This window comes from Pezoporus occidentalis, unplaced genomic scaffold (genome assembly GCF_034315485.1).
Source record: "Pezoporus occidentalis ecotype Australia unplaced genomic scaffold, CSIRO_AGI_Poc_V1 ctg250, whole genome shotgun sequence".
NCBI classification, from domain to species: Eukaryota; Metazoa; Chordata; class Aves; order Psittaciformes; family Psittacidae; genus Pezoporus; species Pezoporus occidentalis.
Genome location: NW_026914395.1, coordinates 869742 through 890334, shown reverse-complemented (window position 1 = coordinate 890334; position 20593 = coordinate 869742). Strand labels below are relative to the sequence as shown.

Sequence of the window (20593 nt, the reverse complement as noted above, 5' to 3'; positions counted from 1 at the left end):
AAAGGGAAATCCCTTTAGCAGGTTTATTCTCCTTCATCCCCAGCTTGGCTGGCGTCCTGTGCAGACCAGTCTGTAGGGAGCTGAGGCAGCAGGACGTTCAGCTGTGGAATGAGCTCATCCTGTGGCCGGGCACCCAGGGTTGGGTAGGAGCAGGTCTCACTGGCACCGCGAGCGGGGATGTCTGTGCCCCAGCATGACCACACATAACCCAGGGGCAGCTGGAGACACCCCTGCCCTCCCTGGCACTCTGAGCCCATGAGGCAGGCGGGACCTGGGGTCAGTTTGAGCCCCAGGGCAAAGCTGGATGAGGCTGCAGGGTCCAGCACCCCGGGGTCCTGTGGGTGACAGCAGGCCCTGAGGGGTGAGGCGCGGTGGGATCCCTACCGGGGTGACTCCAGCAGGGCGGAGAGCGTGCGCTTCCCACTGGGGAGTGCTCTGCAGTCAGTGCTGCGGTACCTCCTGTCGGCGACAGCCCGACAGGCTGCGCTTCCTCCTGGGCCGTGCTGCTTACACAGGGCGGCAGCAGCATCTCCTATAGGGGACAGCGGCTTCCCCACAGGAGTGACTCAGCAGCTCCCTTAAGGGCACGTCTGAGGGGAATGGCCTGAACCTGCCCGAGGGGAGACTGAGCTGAGCTCTTAGGCAGAAGCTCTTCCCTGGGAGGGTGCTGAGGCGCTGGCACAGGGTGCCCAGAGAAGCTGTGGCTGCCCCATCCCTGGCAGTGCTCAAGGCCAGGTTGGACACAGGGGCTCGGAGCAAGCTGCTCCGGTGGAAGGGGCTGGGGCTGGAGCTGGAGGAGCTCTGAGCTCCCCTCCACGCAGCCCGCCCGGTGTTTCCGTGCCTGCCGCTCCCGCAGGTGAAGCCGGGCCCGGGGCTCCACGCGGTTCCCACCGCAGCCGCTCGGGGCTGCCTGAGGGCACGGGGGGCTCGGGGACCCGGCGCGGCCCCCGCCCGCTCCGCGGTACCTGCTCTGGGCGAGCTCTGCCTCCCGCTCCTCCCGCAGCAGCTCCAGGTGCCGCTCCGCCGCCTCGGCCGCCATGGCCCCGCTCCCTCACCCCCGCTCCTTCCGCTTCCGCCGGGGTCACCGCGATGGCGGCGGCGGCCGGGGCCCGGCGGCGGGCGGCAGGTGAGGAGGGACGGGACGGGACGGGGCGGAGGGAGGCGGCCGGGCGGGGGTCACCGCCGGCGGCTTGAACACCGCGGCCTCCCCGCGGCCCCTCCGGTGCTGCGGGCCCCGGTCTGTGCACGCCGGGGGAGGCTGCAGGGGCGCGGGGGGAGCGCTCGGGTCCATCCCGGCTCAGCCCCGGGGAGCCGCGGAGGGGCGGTGGGAAAAGGTGGATGCGGGTCCGGATCCAGCGTCTCCTCCGTCCCCGGCCCGGCTGGGCACGGGGCTGTTTGGGTTCTCGGTGAAGCGGGGCTCCTGCAGGGCGGGTGCTGGAGCCCGTTTGGCTTTGGGAGCTCCGGTTCGTGCCTGTGTCCGTCAGGCTTTGGGTAGGGGAGAAGGGAATGGGCCTGCAGAGAAGCTGAGCACGGTCTGTGTTATTAAGCACGTTGGAGTTGTTATCGCTGAGATAACGCGGGTCACAGCACCCCAGAACCCCAGCCTGGTTTGTGTTGGAAGGGACCTTAAAGCTCCTCCAATTCCACTGGCAGGGACACCTTCCACTAGAGCAGCTTGCTCCAAGCCCTGTGTCCAACCTGGCCTTGAGCACTGCCAGGGATGGGGCAGCCACAGCTTCTCTGGGCACCCTGTGCCAGCGCCTCAGCACCCTCCCAGGGAAGAGCTTCTGCCTCAGAGCTCAGCTCAGTCTCCCCTCGGGCAGGTTCAAGCCATTCCCCTTGGCCTGTCCCTCCATCCCTTGTCCCAAGCCCCTCTCCAGGTTCCCTGCAGCCCCTTCAGGCACTGGAGCTGCTCTCAGGTCTCCCCTTCACGCAGCAGAGGGGCAGGATCCCCTCCCTGAGCTGCTGCTCACACTCTGGGGGTGCAGCCCAGCACATGGGGGTCTGGGCTCAAGCGCTCACTGAAGCAGGGTCATGGGGAGCTGCTCCTCACCCAGCAGCCCAAGTCCTTCAGGCTCCATCCCATCTCCCCCAGCCTGTGTTTGTGCTGGGGATTGCCCCGACCCAGGGGCAGGACTTTGCCCTTGAGCCTTGTTGAACCTCATGAGGTTTGTGCTTGATAGATCCCCGAGCGTGTGTTTTCAGCCCTTCATCTCTCTCTTGCAGTTCACGGTGTGTGGGTCCTGCTCCTTGCCAAAACTCAAACCTCTCAAAGTGCAACAGAAGTTGCAGGAAGGCCCTCGTTCTTGGCAGGTGTGCAGTGGATGGAAGCACAGGTTCACTGGTGTGGTGAACGCTGCCACATGTGCACAGAGCTCTGAAAAGCGTGGATACGTTCAATTCCCCCCTCCATTGTTACCTGTTTAGCTGTGCAGCTCCTCCACTCCTGTCTGGAAGGAATAGGCACCTTTGGGATGGTGAAACCCCAGGCACAGGAGCGTTAACCCCACATCTGCTGACCCTGCCCCACTCTTCCATTGCCCACGTTCCCCTTGGCATGGGGGTGCCTGCTGGGAGCTGCAGGCCCTGGCAGTGTGCTTTGTCTTCCTCCTTGCTTTTCGGAGTGGGAGCTTTGCAAGGCTTGGCAGGAGGTGCTGAGAACCACCAGGGAAATGCTCTTCAATGGCTCCCTCCCCTTTGAGGGGGCCCAGAGGCTGGAAGGGATCCTTCAGGCAGCATCAGTTAATGCTTGGAGTTAAAAGAGTGCTCGCCAGTGTTCCTTCAGGTCACTGCAGTGCCTTTTGGTCACGCTGCTGCCAAAAGAGGGGGATGCTCTGCCTGTACCCCTGTTAAACTGGTGCACTGAGTGGAAGCGTCGCCCTAAAGAAGTGTGTGTGCAGCAGGAGGCCTTTGCCCTGCTCTCCTGCAGCGCTGCACACAACTGATGGGTTCTTTTCCTTACTGCTGTCTTATTTTGCTGCCCCCTTTATCTTTGGCATGATAAGACTGAAGGAAGCTTTCACAGGCACAAGAGTGGTGCCACCCCACTGGGACACCTCAGTATCGCTGTGTTCTGCCCCGCCAGGGACTAAAACCAGCACTTGCTGCTTGCTTTTAACTGTTTCCCTCTCTCCCATTCAGCCTTCCTGCTTTCCTCTGCGGTCCGGCACCAGAGTTCCCAGAGCTCCTCACCACAGCAAGGGTAATGTCAATGATTTCCTCCTTTCCTTTTTGCCCCGTTGAATGCTGCCCTGCCTTGGTGGGTGGGAGGGCAGCTTGGTTTGCCTTTGGAAGGGGTTTGGCTGTCCCCTTTATCAGGCTGTTCCTTCCCAGTGAGCTTTGGACCCTGCCTCCCTTCAGTCCCCTTTGCCAGAGGGATGCTTCTGTTGGGCTGTGAAATTAAGCAGCTGAGTTTAGATCCTCTGCTGAGAAGGGGGCTGCAGTGTGGGCTCGGCCCATAGCAGACAGCAGGGAAGCCACTGGAGCCAGGGCATTGCTGCAGGAAGGGCTTCAGCTGATGCTCATCGGTTTAGGTGCAGGTAATCTGCTCCTCAGGGTCACCTCTGCCTGCAGTCCTTGCCCACAGTGGTGACAGGAGACTCGAGCTCTGTTTGGTTCAGCCCTTTGGGAGCTGCTCCTTGGTGTCTGTTCAGTTCCCGCTGCTGGGATGGCACCGCAGGGCGAGCTGTGCTCTGTGCTGCTGCTGCTGCTGCTGCTGCTGCTGCTGCTGCTGCTGCGGCCGTGACCAGGAGGGGACACTGCAGCAGTGCGGAGAGCAGGGAGGGATGTGCTGCTCCTGCACGAGGTGCACAGCTTCCTGTGCTGGTTCCCAGTGAGCTGTGCTGGTTCCTGTGCTGGTTCCCAGTGAGCTGTGCTGGTTCCTGTGCTGGTTCCCAGTGAGCTGTGCTGGTTCCTGTGCTGGTTCCCAGTGAGCTGTGCTGGTTCCTGTGCTGGCTCCCAGTGAGCTGTGCTGGTTCCCAGTGAGCTGTGCTGGTTCCTGTGCTGATTCCCAGTGAGCTGTGCTGGTTCCCACTGAGCTGTGCTGGTTCCCACTGAGCTGTGCTGGTTCCTGTGCTGATTCCCAGTGAGCTGTGCTGGTTCCTGTGCTGGTTCCTGTGCTGATTCCCATTGAGCTGTGCTGGTTCCTGTGCTGATTCCCAGTGAGCTGTGCTGGTTCCTGTGCTGATTCCCAGTGAGCTGTGCTGGTTCCTGTGCTGGATCCCAGTGAGCTGTGCTGGTTCCTGTGCTGGTTCCCAGTGAGCTGTGCTGGTTCCTGTGCTGATTCCCAGTGAGCTGTGCTGGTTCCTGTGCTGGATCCCAGTGAGCTGTGCTGGTTCCTGTGCTGGTTCCCAGTGAGCTGTGCTGGTTCCTGTGCTGATTCCCAGTGAGCTGTGCTGGTTCCTGTGCTGGATCCCAGTGAGCTGTGCTGGTTCCTGTGCTGGTTCCCAGTGAGCTGTGCTGGTTCCCACTGAGGTGTGCTGTTCCTGCTGCATTGCTGAAGGCTGGTGGGGTGACCCCTTCCCACTGGTGCTCACTGTGGGAGCACAGTTTGGATCTCTGCCCCTGTGACAGTCACTGAACTCCACAACAGACCCTTGGTGCTCTGTGACAGTCACTGAACTCCACAGCAAACCCTTGGTGCTCTGTGACAGTCACTGAACTCCACAGCAGACCCTTGGTGCTCATGGCTGGGCACTTGCTCTCAAGTGCTTTGAGTTTCTGTTGCATTAAAGCCCACTGAGAGGTGCTGCTGGGCACGCCAGAGGAAAGGGATGACACACAAGTGCTGCTGGGCTCGTTGTGCCTCTTCCACTGGCATGTTCACGTTCTTCCCTGGGTATTTTAGGCAGCTTGCACATCCTGTGTTATTTATAGGAAGTGTGGATCTCAGCACACTGGGAACTCTCCACTTCCCCTGTGGGGTGGGGATGGTGTTCACTGAGCAGCACCTTTGTCCCCACATGGCAGGAAATGATGCTGTTCTGGTCATCTGAATGTCCCTCCTCTTTAAACCTAAGGTTATCTTTTCAGCATAGATTCTCGATTATAAGGAACTATAATCTGATACCTTTTGGTTATGCGTCTCTCTGGGTAAAGGCATTTGGCATCTCTTGGGGTGATTGAGTGCTGCAGAGGTGCACGCTGCTGCCTCTGGTCCTCCTGGTTGCTCCTTGTCCTGGAGATCCTGAAAACCAGCTCATTACAAGCCAGTGGCATTGGCATTTTTCATCTCAGCCTCGCACTGTGAGCTTCACAAAGTGTTTCATCTCTGAATTAACACCCTGGGGCACATTGGGGCATGTTAGTTGTGGTTTTAAATGGGGCTCTTATGATTTAGTGTTGTCTGTCAAGGAAGGCAGAGTGTGCAAGTGAATTGAAGTCTTGGGACTGACTGCACAGGGCTTGAGGTGGCCAGGACCTGGTTCAGCCTGAGGCAGAGGATCCCTCCCAGTGATAACCTTGAGGAAAGCAGAACGAACCCACCATGAGAGTGGATGAAACCTGTTGCTGGATGCTAGCTGAAACACCCCTGCCAGCTTTCAGTCCTCATCTGGTGTGTGTGCTGTGGGCAGCTTGCCTTCAAGCCCTGCTTTATGCACTGTGCTGGAGGAGCTGCATGTTGTGACAGCCACGTTCTGTTCCCAGGAAGCAAGAGAGCAACATGTCAGTAAAGGAGGTGGAGCAGGCATCAGGTGTCTTCTGCACAGTTTGTCATTCAGGCACTGGTGGGGTCTGAGCCGTTGCTCCTGTGATTGTATCAGTGCTGAACATGTCTGTGATGCTCAGGAGTCCCCTGGGCTGATCCCCATGGAGGTCTTCAGGGAGTGATGCAGTGTCTTGAAATGGAGAAGCTCCTGTCCCAGCGGGACAGGACAAGAGCAGTTATTAAAGCAGTTCTCTGCCACAGCAGCCAGAGCTTCCCTTCCAAGAACAAGGATTTAATTTGCACCTTTTAGCAAAATATCTTGGGGCTCAAAGTCATCCTGAGGAATGCTGCTTGTGCTTGGATGAGGGCTGTGGGATGGTGCACGTTCCCTGCTGTGGTCAGCCTGGACAGATAGGCGTGGGGCTGAGAAGTCCTGTTAGTGCCTCTGCTGGTCCCTCCCTGGTGTGGGGCTCTCATAGACAGATGTAATGGCACAGGAGAGGCTTTGGGGCTCAGTGTGTGTGGTGGTAGATGCTGAGTGCTCTGGGGGTGGGAGAAGCCGTCACTGCTGCCATTCAGGGAATGCAGCTGTAAGTGACAAAGGAAGAGCAGCCTCTGAACGCTCCTGTAAAGAACCCAGCTGTGTTCTTAAGACCCTCTCTAAACTCTCTATTTAACAGAGAAGAGCTTCACAGAATAGAGGCAGAAAGGATGCTGTGAGTCATTGAGGCATAGCTGGGGCTGCTTTTGGGATGCTCATTTCCTCCTTCCCAGTCAAAGGCATGGTCCTGCCTCCGGATGCTCTGCACCACCGGGAGCTGCAGGGTTCTGTGCCTGGGCTGAAGTGGTTTGAGGAGCATTACCCTGCTCAGCCTCTCTGCTTCGGGGGAGGTAACTTGTAGCTATACCTGGGAAAGCATCACTAGAGCCTTTGGTCTAAATCTGAGCTGTAAGCGAGGCTTAAGGTGGGTCTGTTTGCACGGAGTTGGTGACAGATCCCATCCTGGAATGTCCCGGTGGTCGCTGAGCTTGATCCCCACCAGCACATCCACCTGGAGATGGGTGTGCAGCACAGGAGCAAGCGATAACAGCCTGCAGGAAGCATTTTCAGTTAACTTTCAATCTGTTTCTTCCTTGGGTTTCAACTATTTCAGTAACATCCTGAAGTGGGAAGGAGAAAAAAAGGGGGGTAAAAGTTAAATCCATTCTCCAGACTGAATTTGATGTCAGGATAGGAGTAAAGCAAAGCAAGCACTGAGGCATTCATCCCTGTTTGTTAGAGCCTGCTGCAGCTCATGGTGGACCCAAGTGACGTTAAGCCCTGGGAGCAGGCACTCTGTGCTCGAGCATTTGCAGGTTGAACTCGGGAATGAGACCAAGTGTTTCCTGCCTGCTTCTGAAGAGGCTTCTGCTGTGGGCTGCTGCGTTTCTTGTCCTGCTGAGTGCTTTTGCCTGGTGCTGGGAGGAAGGTCTGGGGACTTTGCCTTAGCCAGGGTCCTCCATTGGATCCTAGGAGGTAACATGGCTTTCGCTTTGCCTGCCACCCCTGTCCATAGCGCCCGGGGCTGGAAGAGGAAACCTCTGCTTGCTCATGAGCTGCTGCAGGGGGAAATGATCCCTGGGCAATTGCCTCTGGCCCAAGAAGACCTTGGGCTGGCTCTTTCATCCTGATAAGTCCTTGTCTCCTGTACAACTTCTGCTCCCCCAAGGGAAAACCTCTTTCTGTTCCACCTCCATCTTCTGTCACCCTTCTCCCTCTCTTCGTGTTTTACATCTCCTGACAGTACCTGCTTGCTACAAGTGAATTTTACCTTATCATTCACAGGCTTGTTGCCAAAACCTCTCTGTCTTCACCCCCATGGCCCGAAGTGAAACTCCCAGATCCAGTAGAAGAAGCAAAGTATCATGCAGGTAAAGGTCTCGCGTCTCCAAGTGCAGACTAGCACGCCGGTATTGCCACTGGTGGCCTCATTGGGTGGGAATGTCTTCAATGATTGGAGCCAGTTTCTGTTCATGGTTTTGTCTCATTTCTCACGTGTGTTAGTGACACTGGACCTGTGCTCCAGCCACTGGTGTTGGAGATTTGGGTAGAAGATGAGGTCTCCTTAGTTGATGCCAGCTTGTAACATTCCCAGAGGAATGTGGTGTGACGTGTTGCTCTCCAAAACATGCACCAAGCCTTTTGGACAAGAGAAAACATTTATTCTTCCTTTAATGGCTAAATGGAAAAGCTGCAGCCAGCACCAGCAGTTGGATGGTGGGCACAGAGGGGGCTGGTGTATTTTAGTGCATCAACCAGAACACGGGTGCCAGCAGAAGCAGTTGGATGGTGGGCACAGGGCAGAGCTGCAGAGGTGGGACATAAGGCAGTGAGCAGCTGGGCAGTGACGTGACGTTAGTGAACGTGATGTTAGAGTCATAGCATCAGGGACTGGTTTGGGTTGGAAAGGACCTTAAGATCGTCCAGTTTCAACCCCTGCCATAGGCAGGGATGCCTCACACCAGACCGTGTCACCCAAGGCTCTGTCCAGCCTGGCCTTGAGCACTGCCAGGGATGGGGCATTTAGAACCTCTGTGGGCAGCCTGTCCAGGGCCTCACTGCTCTCACAGGGAAGAACTGCTTCCTTACATCCAGCGTGTGTTGGCCCCACATCTGGTAAGGGCAGTGGAATGCAGCCAGCAGTGGTCCTGAAGGGGGCACAGGGACCAGACAGCAGCAGGCAGTGAAGTGCCTGTGGCTCTTTAGCAACCATCCTCCTTGCTTAGCCTCACCAGGACGTGTCAGCGGTCCTCCTGTAAGGGGACACAGCATCCCCTGGCAGTGGGATGGGAGCAGCAGACACAGAGAAGGTTCATGTGTCCGTATTGGCCAGGTGGGGCTCTGTCATGGTGCCGGGGCTGGTGGTGGGCAGCCAGCACACATGGATGTGCCTCAGCACTGAGCAGTAACGAGCCCCAGAGGGTGAGTTCTTCCCAGCTGCTGGGGGTGGCAATGGGCTGTTGTGTGCTCCACGCAGGCACTGAGCTCGGGTGCTCAGGAGCAGGCAGTGTTCCTGCCTCACCTTAGCCTCAGGGAGGGCTGTGAGGGGAGCCTGGCTGCTTGGCTTTAGGTGGGGGAAGTAAAGGAGAGGAGCTTATTTGCAAGGACAGAGTGAGAGGAGAGCTGCTGGGCTGTGTCCACCCTTGTGCAGTGTCCCTTCGCCTGGCTGAAGTGTGTTCATAACCAAGGGATGCACAATGGAGACATCCTCCTGCTCCAGGTCTCCTCTCTGGCTCTTTTTCATCCTGCTCTTTATCTCCTTTGTGCTCCTGGGATTGCTCAAGTGACAAATGAGTGTCCCTGAGCATGCTTTGACCCAGTGGTGAACCATGAACTGCTCAGTTTGGTTCACTGGAGCCCTGTGGTGAACAGGGTCCCATGTTCCTTGATTAATTCCAATGGGTTCCCTGGGGCTGCTGTGATTTCTGTGCCTTGTAACTTCCTGCTGCTCATGAGCTTGCATCATTGTCTCCTGCTGTGCTCAACCAGAGCAAACAGCACTGAGCATCTGAATCCTGCCTTCTGTTTTCCTGTTGGCTGTGGAAGCAGCCGTGGGTATCTCAGGAAGGGTCACTCCACATGGTGCCAAGACACAAATGTGCTGCAACTAAATGGGGACATCACTTGATGTTCCCTGTCACTGGAGGGGTTTGGAAGAGGGATCGACCACTTGAGAGCCCCAGTGCAGTGGAGAAAACCTTTGCTGGTTACAAACGATGAGAAAGATGGAATTGGACAAGGCAATACCCCTGTCAGAGCATCACCCTGCAGGGATTTGCTACGAGTCTGAAATGTTGCCCACAGGACAGTGATAGGACCAGGTCAGCAGAGCTGGAGGAATGGATTGCGCCCGTTGTGCAGGTGAGGGCATAGCAGGGAGAAGGGGTTGTGGGTCTTCTCTGGACTTCATGGGATGGATTGCTGTGAATCAGAGAAGAGCACGCATGGGACAGTTCCAGTGATGCAGAGCTGAACTCTCCATCACAGGGGGGGCTGCAGCAACTGCTGCCTTGCTGATCAGTTCTTTCCTTACCTCTGCCTTCAATGGTTTGTGTCTGCTGGGCTGGAGCTGGGCACTGGGGGTGCTCCTGGGAGGGCTGGGTTGGCCTGACTGAATTCCTGTCTGTCCCAGATGGATGTTGTGCTCTTTATGTTCCAAGAAAAAATGATTCAGCTGCTTTTGATGACAATGAGGAAAATACAAGTTTTCCAGTTACAGAAAAGTTGCAGCTCCTGCCCAGCTCCAGGGAGTTGAAAACTGCTGCTCTGTGCCTGGGAATGGCACTTGTTAAGCAATACCTTTTGATATGCCCATAAAAATTGGGTTTGGCTGCAGTGCACTGGAAGCTGATGACAGTAAATGGAGCCTGTTCATGTCCAGGCCCTGGTCCTGGGGTTTGTACCTGCTCTGCAGATAGATGGGAAAGGATTTTCTGGGAAGGAGGGGGGGAAGGTTTCTCTTGGCTGTGCTGCAGGTCCCTGTTCTCAGGCCAGGCCTCGTTAGCAAGCTGGAGCTCTCTCCTGTGTGCTTTGCCAAGCTCTCCTGATGTTCCTGCATGCCTTACATGGTTTTCTGAGCTCTGGGCCTTCTGCATGTGGCTTGGGAGTGGAGAGGAGCTGCCCTCCGAGTGCAGGATGCACAGGAAAGGGCTCTTTTCAGGAGTGCTTTATGTCAGAATACAGTGGTTGAGGATGCCTGAGAATTATGGAATCCCAGAGTGCTTTGGGTTGAAGGGACCTCAAAGCTCCTCCAGCTCCAACCCCAACCCCTTCCACTGGAGCAGCTTGCTCCAAGCCCCTGTGTCCAACCTGGCCTTGAGCACTGCCAGGGATGGGGCAGCCACAGCTTCTCTGGGCACCCTGTGCCAGCGCCTCAGCACCCTCCCAGGGAAGAGCTTCTGCCTAAGAGCTCAGCTCAGTCTCCCCTCGGGCAGGTTCAAGCTGTTCACCTTGGCCTGTCCCTCCAGGGCCCTGTCCAAAGTCCCAAGAAAAGGGGGGCTGAGCAGTCAGCAGTGTAGCTGGGCTGCCTTCCCAGTGTGTTACTGGGTGCTGGCTGTTCACTGATGTGTGGGTTTCCCACCTAAGTACAAACAGCTCCTTGAGCTCATGGAAGGGAGCTCGCGCCTTGTAGGAAGCAGCACTGCCGTTGATCCTCACGGGAGGATCCCAGCGGAGGAGAGCTTTGGTGGGAGAGCCCCGCAGCTGCATGAGCTCTGCAGAGCCCTTGCTGAGGCCCTGATCCCCCTCCCTGCTGTGTGCCCACAGAGCTGGTCCGGCGGGTGAACGGGCTGATCGCGGCGCGGCGCTACGGGCGCCTCTTCGCCGTCGTGCACTTCGCCAGCAAGCAGTGGAAGGTCACCAGTGAGGACCTCATCATGATGGACAACGTGCTGGAGGCCGAGTGTGGCGACCGCATCCGCATGGAAAAGGTGATGCGCCCGTGGGGCCGCCGTGCCTGTGGGGCCGTGCTGTGCGTGGGGCCAGGGCTGGCTGCTGCCAGCATCCCCTGAGGCAAAAGCCGGGGCCGGGTCTTGAAGCCCTCCTGAAGAGCTCCTGTTGGATGTCTCTTCAGTCCAGGCGCTTGCTTTGCCTCAGGTTTGCTCCAGCTCCTGTTAGTGAGGCTGTTGCTGTGGTTTCTGTGGAGCAGGGCTGGAATGGATCCTGCCAGACTCTTAGGAGACAGATTTTCATTGCACTGACTTCATCCAAACCAGGAAGGTGGCAGTTGTTGTTTCTAGAGAGGCAGCTGAAGCCTGTGTTTACCTCGAGGCTCCCAGCACCCGAAACACTGCCGAGCTCCCAGAGGGACCAGCCCTGCTCCCTGCTGAGCTAGATCCTTATCACACTGAGTGTGCTGGGTGGAGGGAGAGGGATGGTGCATGGAGGGGAGAGCTGCCAAGATGCAGCTCAGCCTCTTCACCCGTGTTAACTGGTAGGAACTTGTGAGGCTCATTAATTCAGCTCTTAACTGAAAGATTATGAAGTTGGCTTCATCTTAATGTCAGTTGTTGTGATGGTTTGAGCCAAGCAGAGCTGGGCACTGTCTGCTCATGCACTCCTCTGAGGTCCAGGCTGGGGGCAGCTTTTTGGGCTGTGTCCTGCAGCCTCGTATACAATAGAGAGGAGTGACCTGCATGGAGTAGCCAGCTAGGAATACATGGGAGTGAAGGGGAAAAACCTGCCCTACGAGCATAACCCTTTGGGGATTTCATTGGCATGGATCTGTCTAAACCAGAAGTCAGAACATTTCATAACCATTTGTGTTGCTTGTAGCTGCTGCCATCAGTCAGGGTGGGGAAGGAGGCAGCCTGCAAGAAATGCTGCCTCTTCTCACTGTAGCCTCCCTGTTACCCTGCCTGGTCCTTTAGAGAGGTGAGTGGCTGAATGTGCTGAACCTCTGCTCCCTGGTGTGGTGAATCCCCCGAGCCAGTCATTTCCTTGTTGCCCATCTTGAGGTCTCCTGGAGGAGCATGAGGAATGTGTTTCCCTACTGGGTTTACGTAACAACTGCTATAAAACTCCAATGATTTTAGGAGCTGCCGTTCATTCAGGTCCCACACAAGGCATGTTATTCTTCTTCTTCCCTTTTTGTCTCTTTTACAACTGGTGGCGAGCCAGAACAGGAAGGTTCAGTGTGTTCTGATCAACGGGCAAGATACTCCTACAGCAGGCTTTGGTGGGCTGAGCTCTCTGGAAGCTGTTTCATGAGTGTGCCTTGCCTCCTTGCTGCCTTTCCCACGTCCCAAGTGTCAGGTTGAACTGCACAAAGCCCTCGTCTGAAGCAGTTTGACTCCTCTCTGGTGCCTGCAGGCTTGGAAGGTGCTGTCTGCTGGCACCATGAGCAGTGATAGATGCCTGCTTTGTCTTCCATAGGTTCTGCTGGTTGGTGCTGACGACTTCACGCTTATCGGAAGGCCGCTGCTGGGGTAAGCTGTCTCATCTGAGCACTGTCCACAAGACAATGCTTACACTTAATTGTAGCTTCAGGGCTCCTGCGGTTCCTGAAGCTGAGGAGAGGCCTGGATTTATCAGCACAAGCTTTCTCCCAGCCCTGTGGCCCTTGAGAGAACACCGATAAACCATTGCCACTGTGCCAGGGTAGAGCAGCAGTGCCCTTTCCTAAGGTAACTGCAGGATATTCACCTCTGCTGGGTTGGATCTTTCCCTCATGGTGTAACCCTTGCACAAACTGGTAGTAAATCTTGCTCCTCAACAGCTTTACTCCCTCACTCTAATTCTGGTGATAGTCATCTTGGAATAACCCAGAAACCCTTTCCCAACCCTTAATTTGACTCGGGTTTTTCAACCCATTTCCTTTCGCCCTTGTCTTAACCCAGCAGGCTTTAATCTTCACTTCAGAGTTCTCCCAGTCCCCTAGTCTAGCAGAGCTGGGGAGGAGGAGTTGACCCCTTGGCACCATCTCCATCCCAGTGCTGTAGGAGTTGCTCTACAACCTGGCAGAGCACTTGATTCCTCAGCCTTGTCTTTACCCAAAGGAAGTGGTGTGTGGACCGGGTGTTACTGCGCAGCTCTGGCACTGGCCAGAACCAAAGCCATGAGCTGGTTTCCCCAGGACAAGAGGTTTTAGTGGTAAAACGAGGTGGGTTGCAGATGCTCGGAGTACCTGGCAGCCCTCCTGTGTTGTGGTTCCAGGCTGACCCACACGGTTAGGATTCAGCTTGAACTGCAGCAGCTCTGGCAGAGGACGGTCAGATGCAGAGGAACTTCGCATCTGAGAATTCCTTCATGGTGGTTGCAGGTCAGATCAGGAGGAACTTGTACATCTCAACTATTTCCTGGTTAGAAATGCCACGTGGCTTCAGATTGGTTTCACTTGTGAGTGCTTTATGGGGTACTTAAGGGTCAGTTGACATGTGTTTGTACAGTGGGTAACGGGACTTCAGTTGTGCTGGTGGTTCCTGCCATGGTTCCCTGTGCTAAGTAGGGTTTTGAGGGCTGGCAGTCCTTTTAGCAGTACTGCAAATAGATCGGGGATAGCATCATCAGGAGTCTTTGGGTTATTGCCAGATCCTGCCCTTGGGGAAGGTTTGAGGATGGGGAATCTCACCATTAGGACTGGAAGTGCCATCGTTGCAGAAATGCAAGAGGCCAAGCTCTCAGGCGGGGCTGTGCCATGGCAGGCAGTTGAGGAGCACCGTCCTTCACCCAGCTCCCTTAACCCACAGCTCTCCATCTGTGCTGGCCTTGGCCTGTGGCCTGAGCCCTGGTCGCTGTGGGGCAGGAGGAAAACCAGCTGCCTGGCTCCTGCAGGTGCTCTGCGTGTGGAGTGTGCTGTCAGATCCCTGGAGCAGACCAGCTGCCCATCTGCAGCGTTAGCTGGACCTCCAGTACCTTTGGCAGAGGAAGAGCAGTGGGAGGAGGAGGAGGAGGCTGCTGGGGAGGTGCCATCCTCCCCCCGAGCTGCCTGGTACAGGCTGAGGAGGGACAGCAGGGCCCAGCCCGTCCCAGGCAACGCGGGCTGCAGTTCTTTCAGCCCATCCCGTTGTGCCTGAGCCACAGACGCCGTGAGGGGAGGTCAGAGGTGGGACGTGAACGGAGGTTTTCTGTCCGTTTAGAACTCTCCCCATGAGCAGGGGCTGCCTGCACCGGGTCTGTGTGAGGCGGATCCCAGCTGCGCGCCCGGCTCAGGCTCAGCCTCAGCCTCGCAGGCGGGCAGGAACTTGTCCTGCTCGGGACACGTGGTCATGCTTTCATTTGCTGTCGCAGTCGGGTGCCTCCCAGGATGCCGCTTCTGAAGCCTCGCAGAGCCCAGCAGTGCCGCAGAGCCCATCTGCGAGGCAGAGGCTGCTCGGGGAAGCTGGGGCTGGCTCCTGCTTTGGAATCTGCTGGGGTCAGGGTCTGTGTCTGTGCAGGGCACCCACTGCCCGGGCCATGGGCACAAGGGCACTTGTACCCGTGGAGCTGTGGACTCAACTGTGCGCTGTAGAGCTGTGATTAGAAGGGAGCACAGCCTCGGGCAGGTTGGCATTTGAGGCCCTTGAGCCCCCTTACCTGGTCTGGACCTGAGGGAAACGAATGGTGCCTCTGTGAGACGGGGCTTGGAGCCAGCTGCTCCAGTGGAAGGTGTCCCTGCCTGTGGCAGGGGGTGGAACTGGATGGGCTTTAAGGTCCCTTCCAGCCCCAGCCAGGCTGGGATTTAGCTTAGTTCTAGACCAAGTGCAGCTGATGGAGGGTTTTCCTCTGGGTGAGCCTTGCTTTCTCCTGCTACCTGCCCATGCAGTGGAAATGCCAAAGGGCCCTGGACCTGTTCCTTTCCCAGTTACTTCCTGCAGGAGTGAGCTGTCAGCTGAAGTTATTGCCCTTCGGGGCTGTAGGTTGCCCACATCCTGGATCTTTTTCACTGCTTAATGACAGCAGCTCGGAGCCAACAAACCTGTGAGGTTTCAGTGTGAACGTTTCGTGCCTCCTGCTAAAACCTGGTGGATGTGCTTTGTCATGGAACGTTCTGCTGCTGAAGGCACGGGCCTGGCTCTGTCGGGCTCTGGGAAATGTGTGACCCCCCTTTGTTTTTATGGGCATTCCACTCATACCAAAACCATTTGATAAAGATTTGCTTGTTCCTTGGGCTCTGTTTTGCTGAGAACTTTCCTGTTTGGATGCACTTCACCAGCAAGTTGGCTCCTGCTGTGCTTCAGCCCCTCCACCAGCAGGTCCTGGGGCTTTGTGCAGCAGGGAAGGACTCACCAGGGCCCCTTGGCCTTGAACTTTGACTTGCAGAGTGAAGCCGTGCTTGGGTACTCAGCTGCATCGATACCCTTAAAGGTTTGCTCTAAAGCACATCAGCATGGACAGGAGACGGGGGGGACCCTTGTCTGCAGGCGTGTGTCCGTGTTCCTGCTGTGGCTGCAGGCCGGGGCAGCTCTGGGGCAGGCACAGCGTGGCTGTGCTGCTGCAAACCTGGCTCTTCGGAGAGCAGCCCTCAGTGACCGAGTCACCTCTGGCCTGGCCACTTCCCACTTTCCCAGTGATCCATTCAGGAGTTTCTGAGGTGCCTCTGCAGCCCGGGCCTGGAGAGCAGCTTCCCCTCCAGTGGGCAGGAATCAGGCACGGAAGGAATCGGACACTGAAGGGGTCCCTGCCGTGGCTGGGGTTGGACCTGGATCGTCTTTAAAGGTCCCTCGCAACCCAAACCACTCTGCGGATTATGGCAGTGGAGCTCCCTCACTGCGGGGTGAAGCAGGGCCAGCCCCGGGGTGCAGCTCCGTCTCTGCTGGCTCTGCGTCTCGGTGGTGCTGGATGTGGATGGATGGTGGCACGTCAGGCTCCGCCGGGCACTGCCTTGTGTCTGCTTCCTCTGGGCTGCTCGCTAAACGCAGGCGCACCCGTCCGTCCTCTGCCTGTCCTCCCCTCCCTGACAGGTTCCATCTGAAACACAGCACGGGCAGAGGAGATGGGGAAGCTCTGGGTGCCTCCTGCTGACCCTGCTGGGCCAGCTGGGCTCTCCCCTCTGTCCCCTTTGCGTGCAGGCTGAGTGCTTGTCAGGGAAACGTTCTTCCTCTCGGCTCCTCTCACGCTGATGGGTTTAATGGTGCTCTGCAGGGATGCTGCATGGAAGAGTGCCTCGTCCTCCTCCCTTGGGGCCCTTGCTTAAAACCAGCTTGCCAAAGCTTTAGTGTGGCTCCTGTCTGGAAGCAGTTCCCTCCCCAGAGGGGGGCTGCTGTGCAGAGAGGTCGGGGTCCTCCAGCCCACCTCAGTTTCCAGCTCTGCTGTTCCTCAGGGAGCAGCTGGAAATCCCAGCGCTCTTCTTCATCCTCCTCTGGTTGCTGGGCAGGGTCCCTGGGTGGGCAGGAGCAGCGTGCACGTGTGTGTGTCCATCAGGTGATGTGCGGGGACCAGCTGCTCCGTGATCTTACCTGTGAAGGCACTACAGGCTGTTTCATCTCCGTCCTGGGCGAGGGAGGATGTTCGCTTGCTGAGAGCTTCCTTGTGCCAAGCGGGATGTCGAAATGCTGTGGGTGATGGAGCGGTGGCAGCGCTCAGCCTGAGCTCCCCCAGGAGCCAGTGCCTGGCTCCTGCTCTGGTTTGGGGTGAGCAAGGAGCTCGGAGCAGGAGAGCAGGCGGGAGGAGAGGACTGGGTGCAGCTGGCGGCGGTGCCTCCGTCTGTCGCCAGGACATTGCCAGGGCTCACTCGGGAGCGAGGAGAGGAGGCTCTTCCAGCTCTGTGATGCCTTAGAGAGGAGGAAGGGGCTCTGTGCTGACCGGCACGGGAGGGGGTGTCCCGGGTGTGTTTAACCTGCAGCGCAGGCAGGGCTGGACGCACAAGGTGCCACGTGAAGGTGCCGGGGCATTTCTCCTGCTGAAACAGGGCAGGTTCCTGCAGGTTCCTGTTCCTGCTGCCCCGTGGCTGTTTCTGATCTCCCCGTGGCACGCTGCCTGCCTGATCCCCCCACAGCACCGTGGGGCGGGCGGGCTTGCAGCACTGAGCCAGCGAGCTGCCGGGTTCCCCTTGGAGCTGCTGTGGAGGGGGGCTCTGGGAGGTCTCTGACCCCAGGGACCTGGACCTCAGAGCAGCTTCCAGTGTCTGAAGGGGGCCTATAGGGATGCTGGGGAGGGACTCTTCATTAGGGACTGCAGTGACAGGACAAGGGGTAACGGGTTCAAACTGAAACAGGGGAAGTTTAGATTGGATCTAAGGAGGAAATTCTTTCCTGTGAGGGTGCTGAGGCACTGGGATGGGTTGCCAGGGAGGTTGTGAATGCTCCATCCCTGGCAGTGTTCAAGGCCAGGTTGGACAGAGCCTTGGGTGCCATGGTTTAGAGTGAGGTGTCCCTGCCCATGGCAGGGGGTTGGAACTGGATGATCTTAAGCTCCTTTCCAGCCCCGGCTGCTCTATGGGTCTATGAAATCTTGTTTTCTCAGGAAGGAGCTGGTGCGTGTGGAGGCCACAGTGATCGAGAAGACGGAGTCGTGGCCCAAAATCAACATGCGCTTTCGGAAGAAGCGCAACTATCAAAGGACCCAAAGTAAGAACACAGAGCGTGGGGCATGGGGCGTGGGGCACGGGGCATGGAGAACAGGGCACGGGGCATGGGGCACAGGCATGGGGCACAGAGCATGGAGAACAGGGCATGGAGAACAGCATGGGGCACAGAGCATGGAGAACAGGGCACAGGCCTTGCTTCCCTGCTGATCTGTGCCTGGACCTGGGAGGTGGGGAATACCCTGACCCAGGAGTGGTGCCTGGGGAAGGGAACTTGTTCACCTTCCACTGGAGCAGCTTGCTCCAAGCCCCTGTGTCCAACCTGCCCTTGAGCACTGCCAGGGATTGGGCAGCCACAGCTTCTCTGGGCACCCTGTGCCAGCGCCTCAGCACCCTCACAGGGAAGAGCTTCTGCCTAAGAGCTCAGCTCAGTCTCCCCTCGGGCAGGTTCAAGCCATTCCCCTTGGCCTGTCCCTACATCCCTTGTCCCAAGCCCCTCTCCAGGTTTCCTGCAGCCCCTTCAGGCACTGGAGCTGCTCTCAGGTCTCCCCTTCAGGAGCCTTCTCTTGTCCAGGCTGCCTCAGCCCAGCTCTCTCAGCCTGGCTCCATGGCAGAGCTGTTCCAGCCCTCGCAGCAGCTCCGTGCCCTCCTCTGGGCTCACTTGGCAGCATCCCCGTGGTCACCAAGGGTCTGTCCCTTCTCGTGTATGACTGAGAGGGAAGTTATGACCCTTCTTTATGAAACAGCGCTGAACCCGTCCCAGCCTGGCCAGTCCCAGCCTCTGAAGGCTGTGCAGTGCCTTTGTGCTGTGCCCTCACCTCTTCCCTTTCCTTTCCAGTCATTGTGAACCCACAGACCGTCCTCCGGATCAACACCATCGAAATCTTCCCCTGCTTGTCGTGACGGAGCGATGGGTGATGTGGGGCTTCGCTCTGCTCCTGCTTTCAGCATGTATGGGAATAAAACTGCCTTGACATTGGGAAGCTCTGGGCTTGTTGCTGTTGTCAGAGGTGGAATTCTCTGTGTGCTGTTGAACCAGCAATGAAACACGTTCTAAACCATTGCTTCAGCCTTGACGGTGCTTATTTGCCAGTTGTAAGCAAGGTAAGATCCGTGGCTGCTGTCAAGCTGCTCCATCTCGCCCAGGCACACTCCACACATGCCTGTGCCTGCCCAGCTCTGGGTCCTTTAGGAGCCCAGGCTCTCAGCTGGGTTTTAAGCATCCCCTGGGCTCCCTGGTTGTGGAAGAGAAGAGCATCAGCCCCCTGCTCCCTGAGGCGAGGCTCCGAGCCTGCAGGACAGACTCTACCTGTACGGTTGCTCCGTTCCAAGGGCCCATTCCATGCTCACAGGGTCTGTGAGTGCACTCCAGGCTGGCCCTGGGTTTGGGTGGCCCATCTGCCCCCCTGGAAACCCTCCCTGCCCTCCACACGCTGCGCCCACATCACTGTGCATTGCTGGGGTGTCTTCGGGACTCTCATCTGGGTTCTGTCCCCTGCCCCTTTCCTCTCCTGCCAAAAGCCCTGCTGCTCCGTTGGTGTTAGCCCTGGTGGTGTGTGGCCTCAGGGCATGTCCTGGGGGAGCGTGGCCCTCAGCCAGCAGGGACTGGAGGCAGCAGTGGACCAGGATGGCTGCAGGATCCCAAATGCGCTCCCAGGTCGTGCGAAGCGGTGCACATCCCTCTCGACGATCAGCAGCAGGCGATGGAGCTGAGGAGCTCCCCCCTTAGAGGTGAGCCTGTGGCACAGCGATGTGCTCTGTGTGTGTGTGTGTGTGTGTGTGAGTGTGTGTGTGTGTGTATGTATGTGTATGTGTGTGTGTGTTTGTGTGTGTGTGTGTGTGTTTGTGTGTGTGTGTGTGTGTTTGTGTGTGTGTGTGTGTGTGTGTTTGTGTGTGTGTGTGTGTGTGTTTGTGTGTGTTTGTGTGTGTGTGTGTGTGTGTGTGTGTGTGATACCATCAGAACAAGGTGCCAGGGGCTCGGGGCACTGCAGCCTTCACACGCTTGGTGCTTGACCTCGCTGCCATGGACAGTGGGATTGAGCGTGCCCTCAGCAAGTTTGCCGATGACACCGAGCTGTGTGGTTCTGTTGATACCCTGGAGGGAAGGAATGCCACCCAGAGGGACCTCGACACGCTTGTGAGCTGGGCTGATGCCAACCTCATGGAGTTTAACCATGCCAAGGGCAAGGTCCTGCACCTGGGTCGGAGCAATCCCAGGCCCAGCTACAGGTTGGGCAGAGAAGAGATTCAGAGCAGCCCAAGGAGAAGGACTTGGGGGTGTTGGTTGATGAGAAAATGAACATGAGCCGGCTTCAGTGAGCGCTCACAGCCCAGAAACCAACCGTGTCCTGGGCTGCATCCAAAGCAGCGTGACCAGCAGGTCCAAGGAGGTGATCCTGCCCCTCTGCTCTGCTCTCGTGAGACCTCACCTGGAGCATTGTGTGCAGTTCTGGGGTCCTCAACATAAAAAGGACATGGAACTGTTGGAACAAGGCCAGAGGAGGCCACGAGGATGCTCAGGGGCTGGAGCACCTCCTGTATGAAGACAGGCTGAGGAAGTTGGGGCTGTTCAGCCTGGAGAAGAGAAGGCTGCGGGGAGACCTCAGAGCAGCTTCCAGTATCTGAAGGGGGCCTATAGGGATGCTGGGGAGGGACTCTTCATTAGGGACTGCAGTGACAGGACAAGGGGTAACGGGTTCAAACTGAAACAGGGGAAGTTTAGATTGGATCCAAGGAGGAAATTCTTTCCTGTGAGGGTGGTGAGGCACTGGAATGGGTTTCCCAAGGAGGCTGTGAATGCTCCATCCCTGGCAGTGTTCAAGGCCAGGTTGGACAGAGCCTTGGGTGCCATGGTTTAGTGTGAGGTGTCCCTGCCCATGGCAGGGGGTTGGAACTGAATGATCTTAAGGTCTTTTCCAACCCTGACTGCTCTATGGTTCTATGATTCTTTGTTGAACAAGACCGG

General features: G+C 57.3%; 2 protein-coding genes across 2 annotated transcripts in view; one reads left to right on the top strand and one right to left on the bottom strand.

The window, feature by feature from the left end:
- IGHMBP2 (immunoglobulin mu DNA binding protein 2) overlaps positions 1–1121 on the bottom strand; it is a 31249-nt gene extending 30128 nt beyond the window's left edge. Inside the window, exon 1 of the mRNA XM_062623312.1 lies at positions 966–1121. Within this exon, the coding sequence (XP_062479296.1) occupies positions 966–1039 (74 nt within the window). The 5' untranslated portion in view covers positions 1040–1121. The remainder of the gene's footprint in view (positions 1–965) is intronic.
- On the top strand, positions 1003–18691 carry MRPL21 (mitochondrial ribosomal protein L21). Its single transcript, XM_062623311.1, has 7 exons — positions 1003–1126; positions 3142–3202; positions 7473–7558; positions 10953–11116; positions 12561–12613; positions 17568–17671; positions 18467–18691. Exons 1-7 carry the CDS (start codon positions 1090–1092, stop codon positions 18529–18531), a joined length of 570 nt encoding a protein of 189 aa, XP_062479295.1. The 5' UTR covers positions 1003–1089; the 3' UTR covers positions 18532–18691.
- The last annotated feature ends 1902 nt before the right edge of the window (positions 18692–20593 follow it).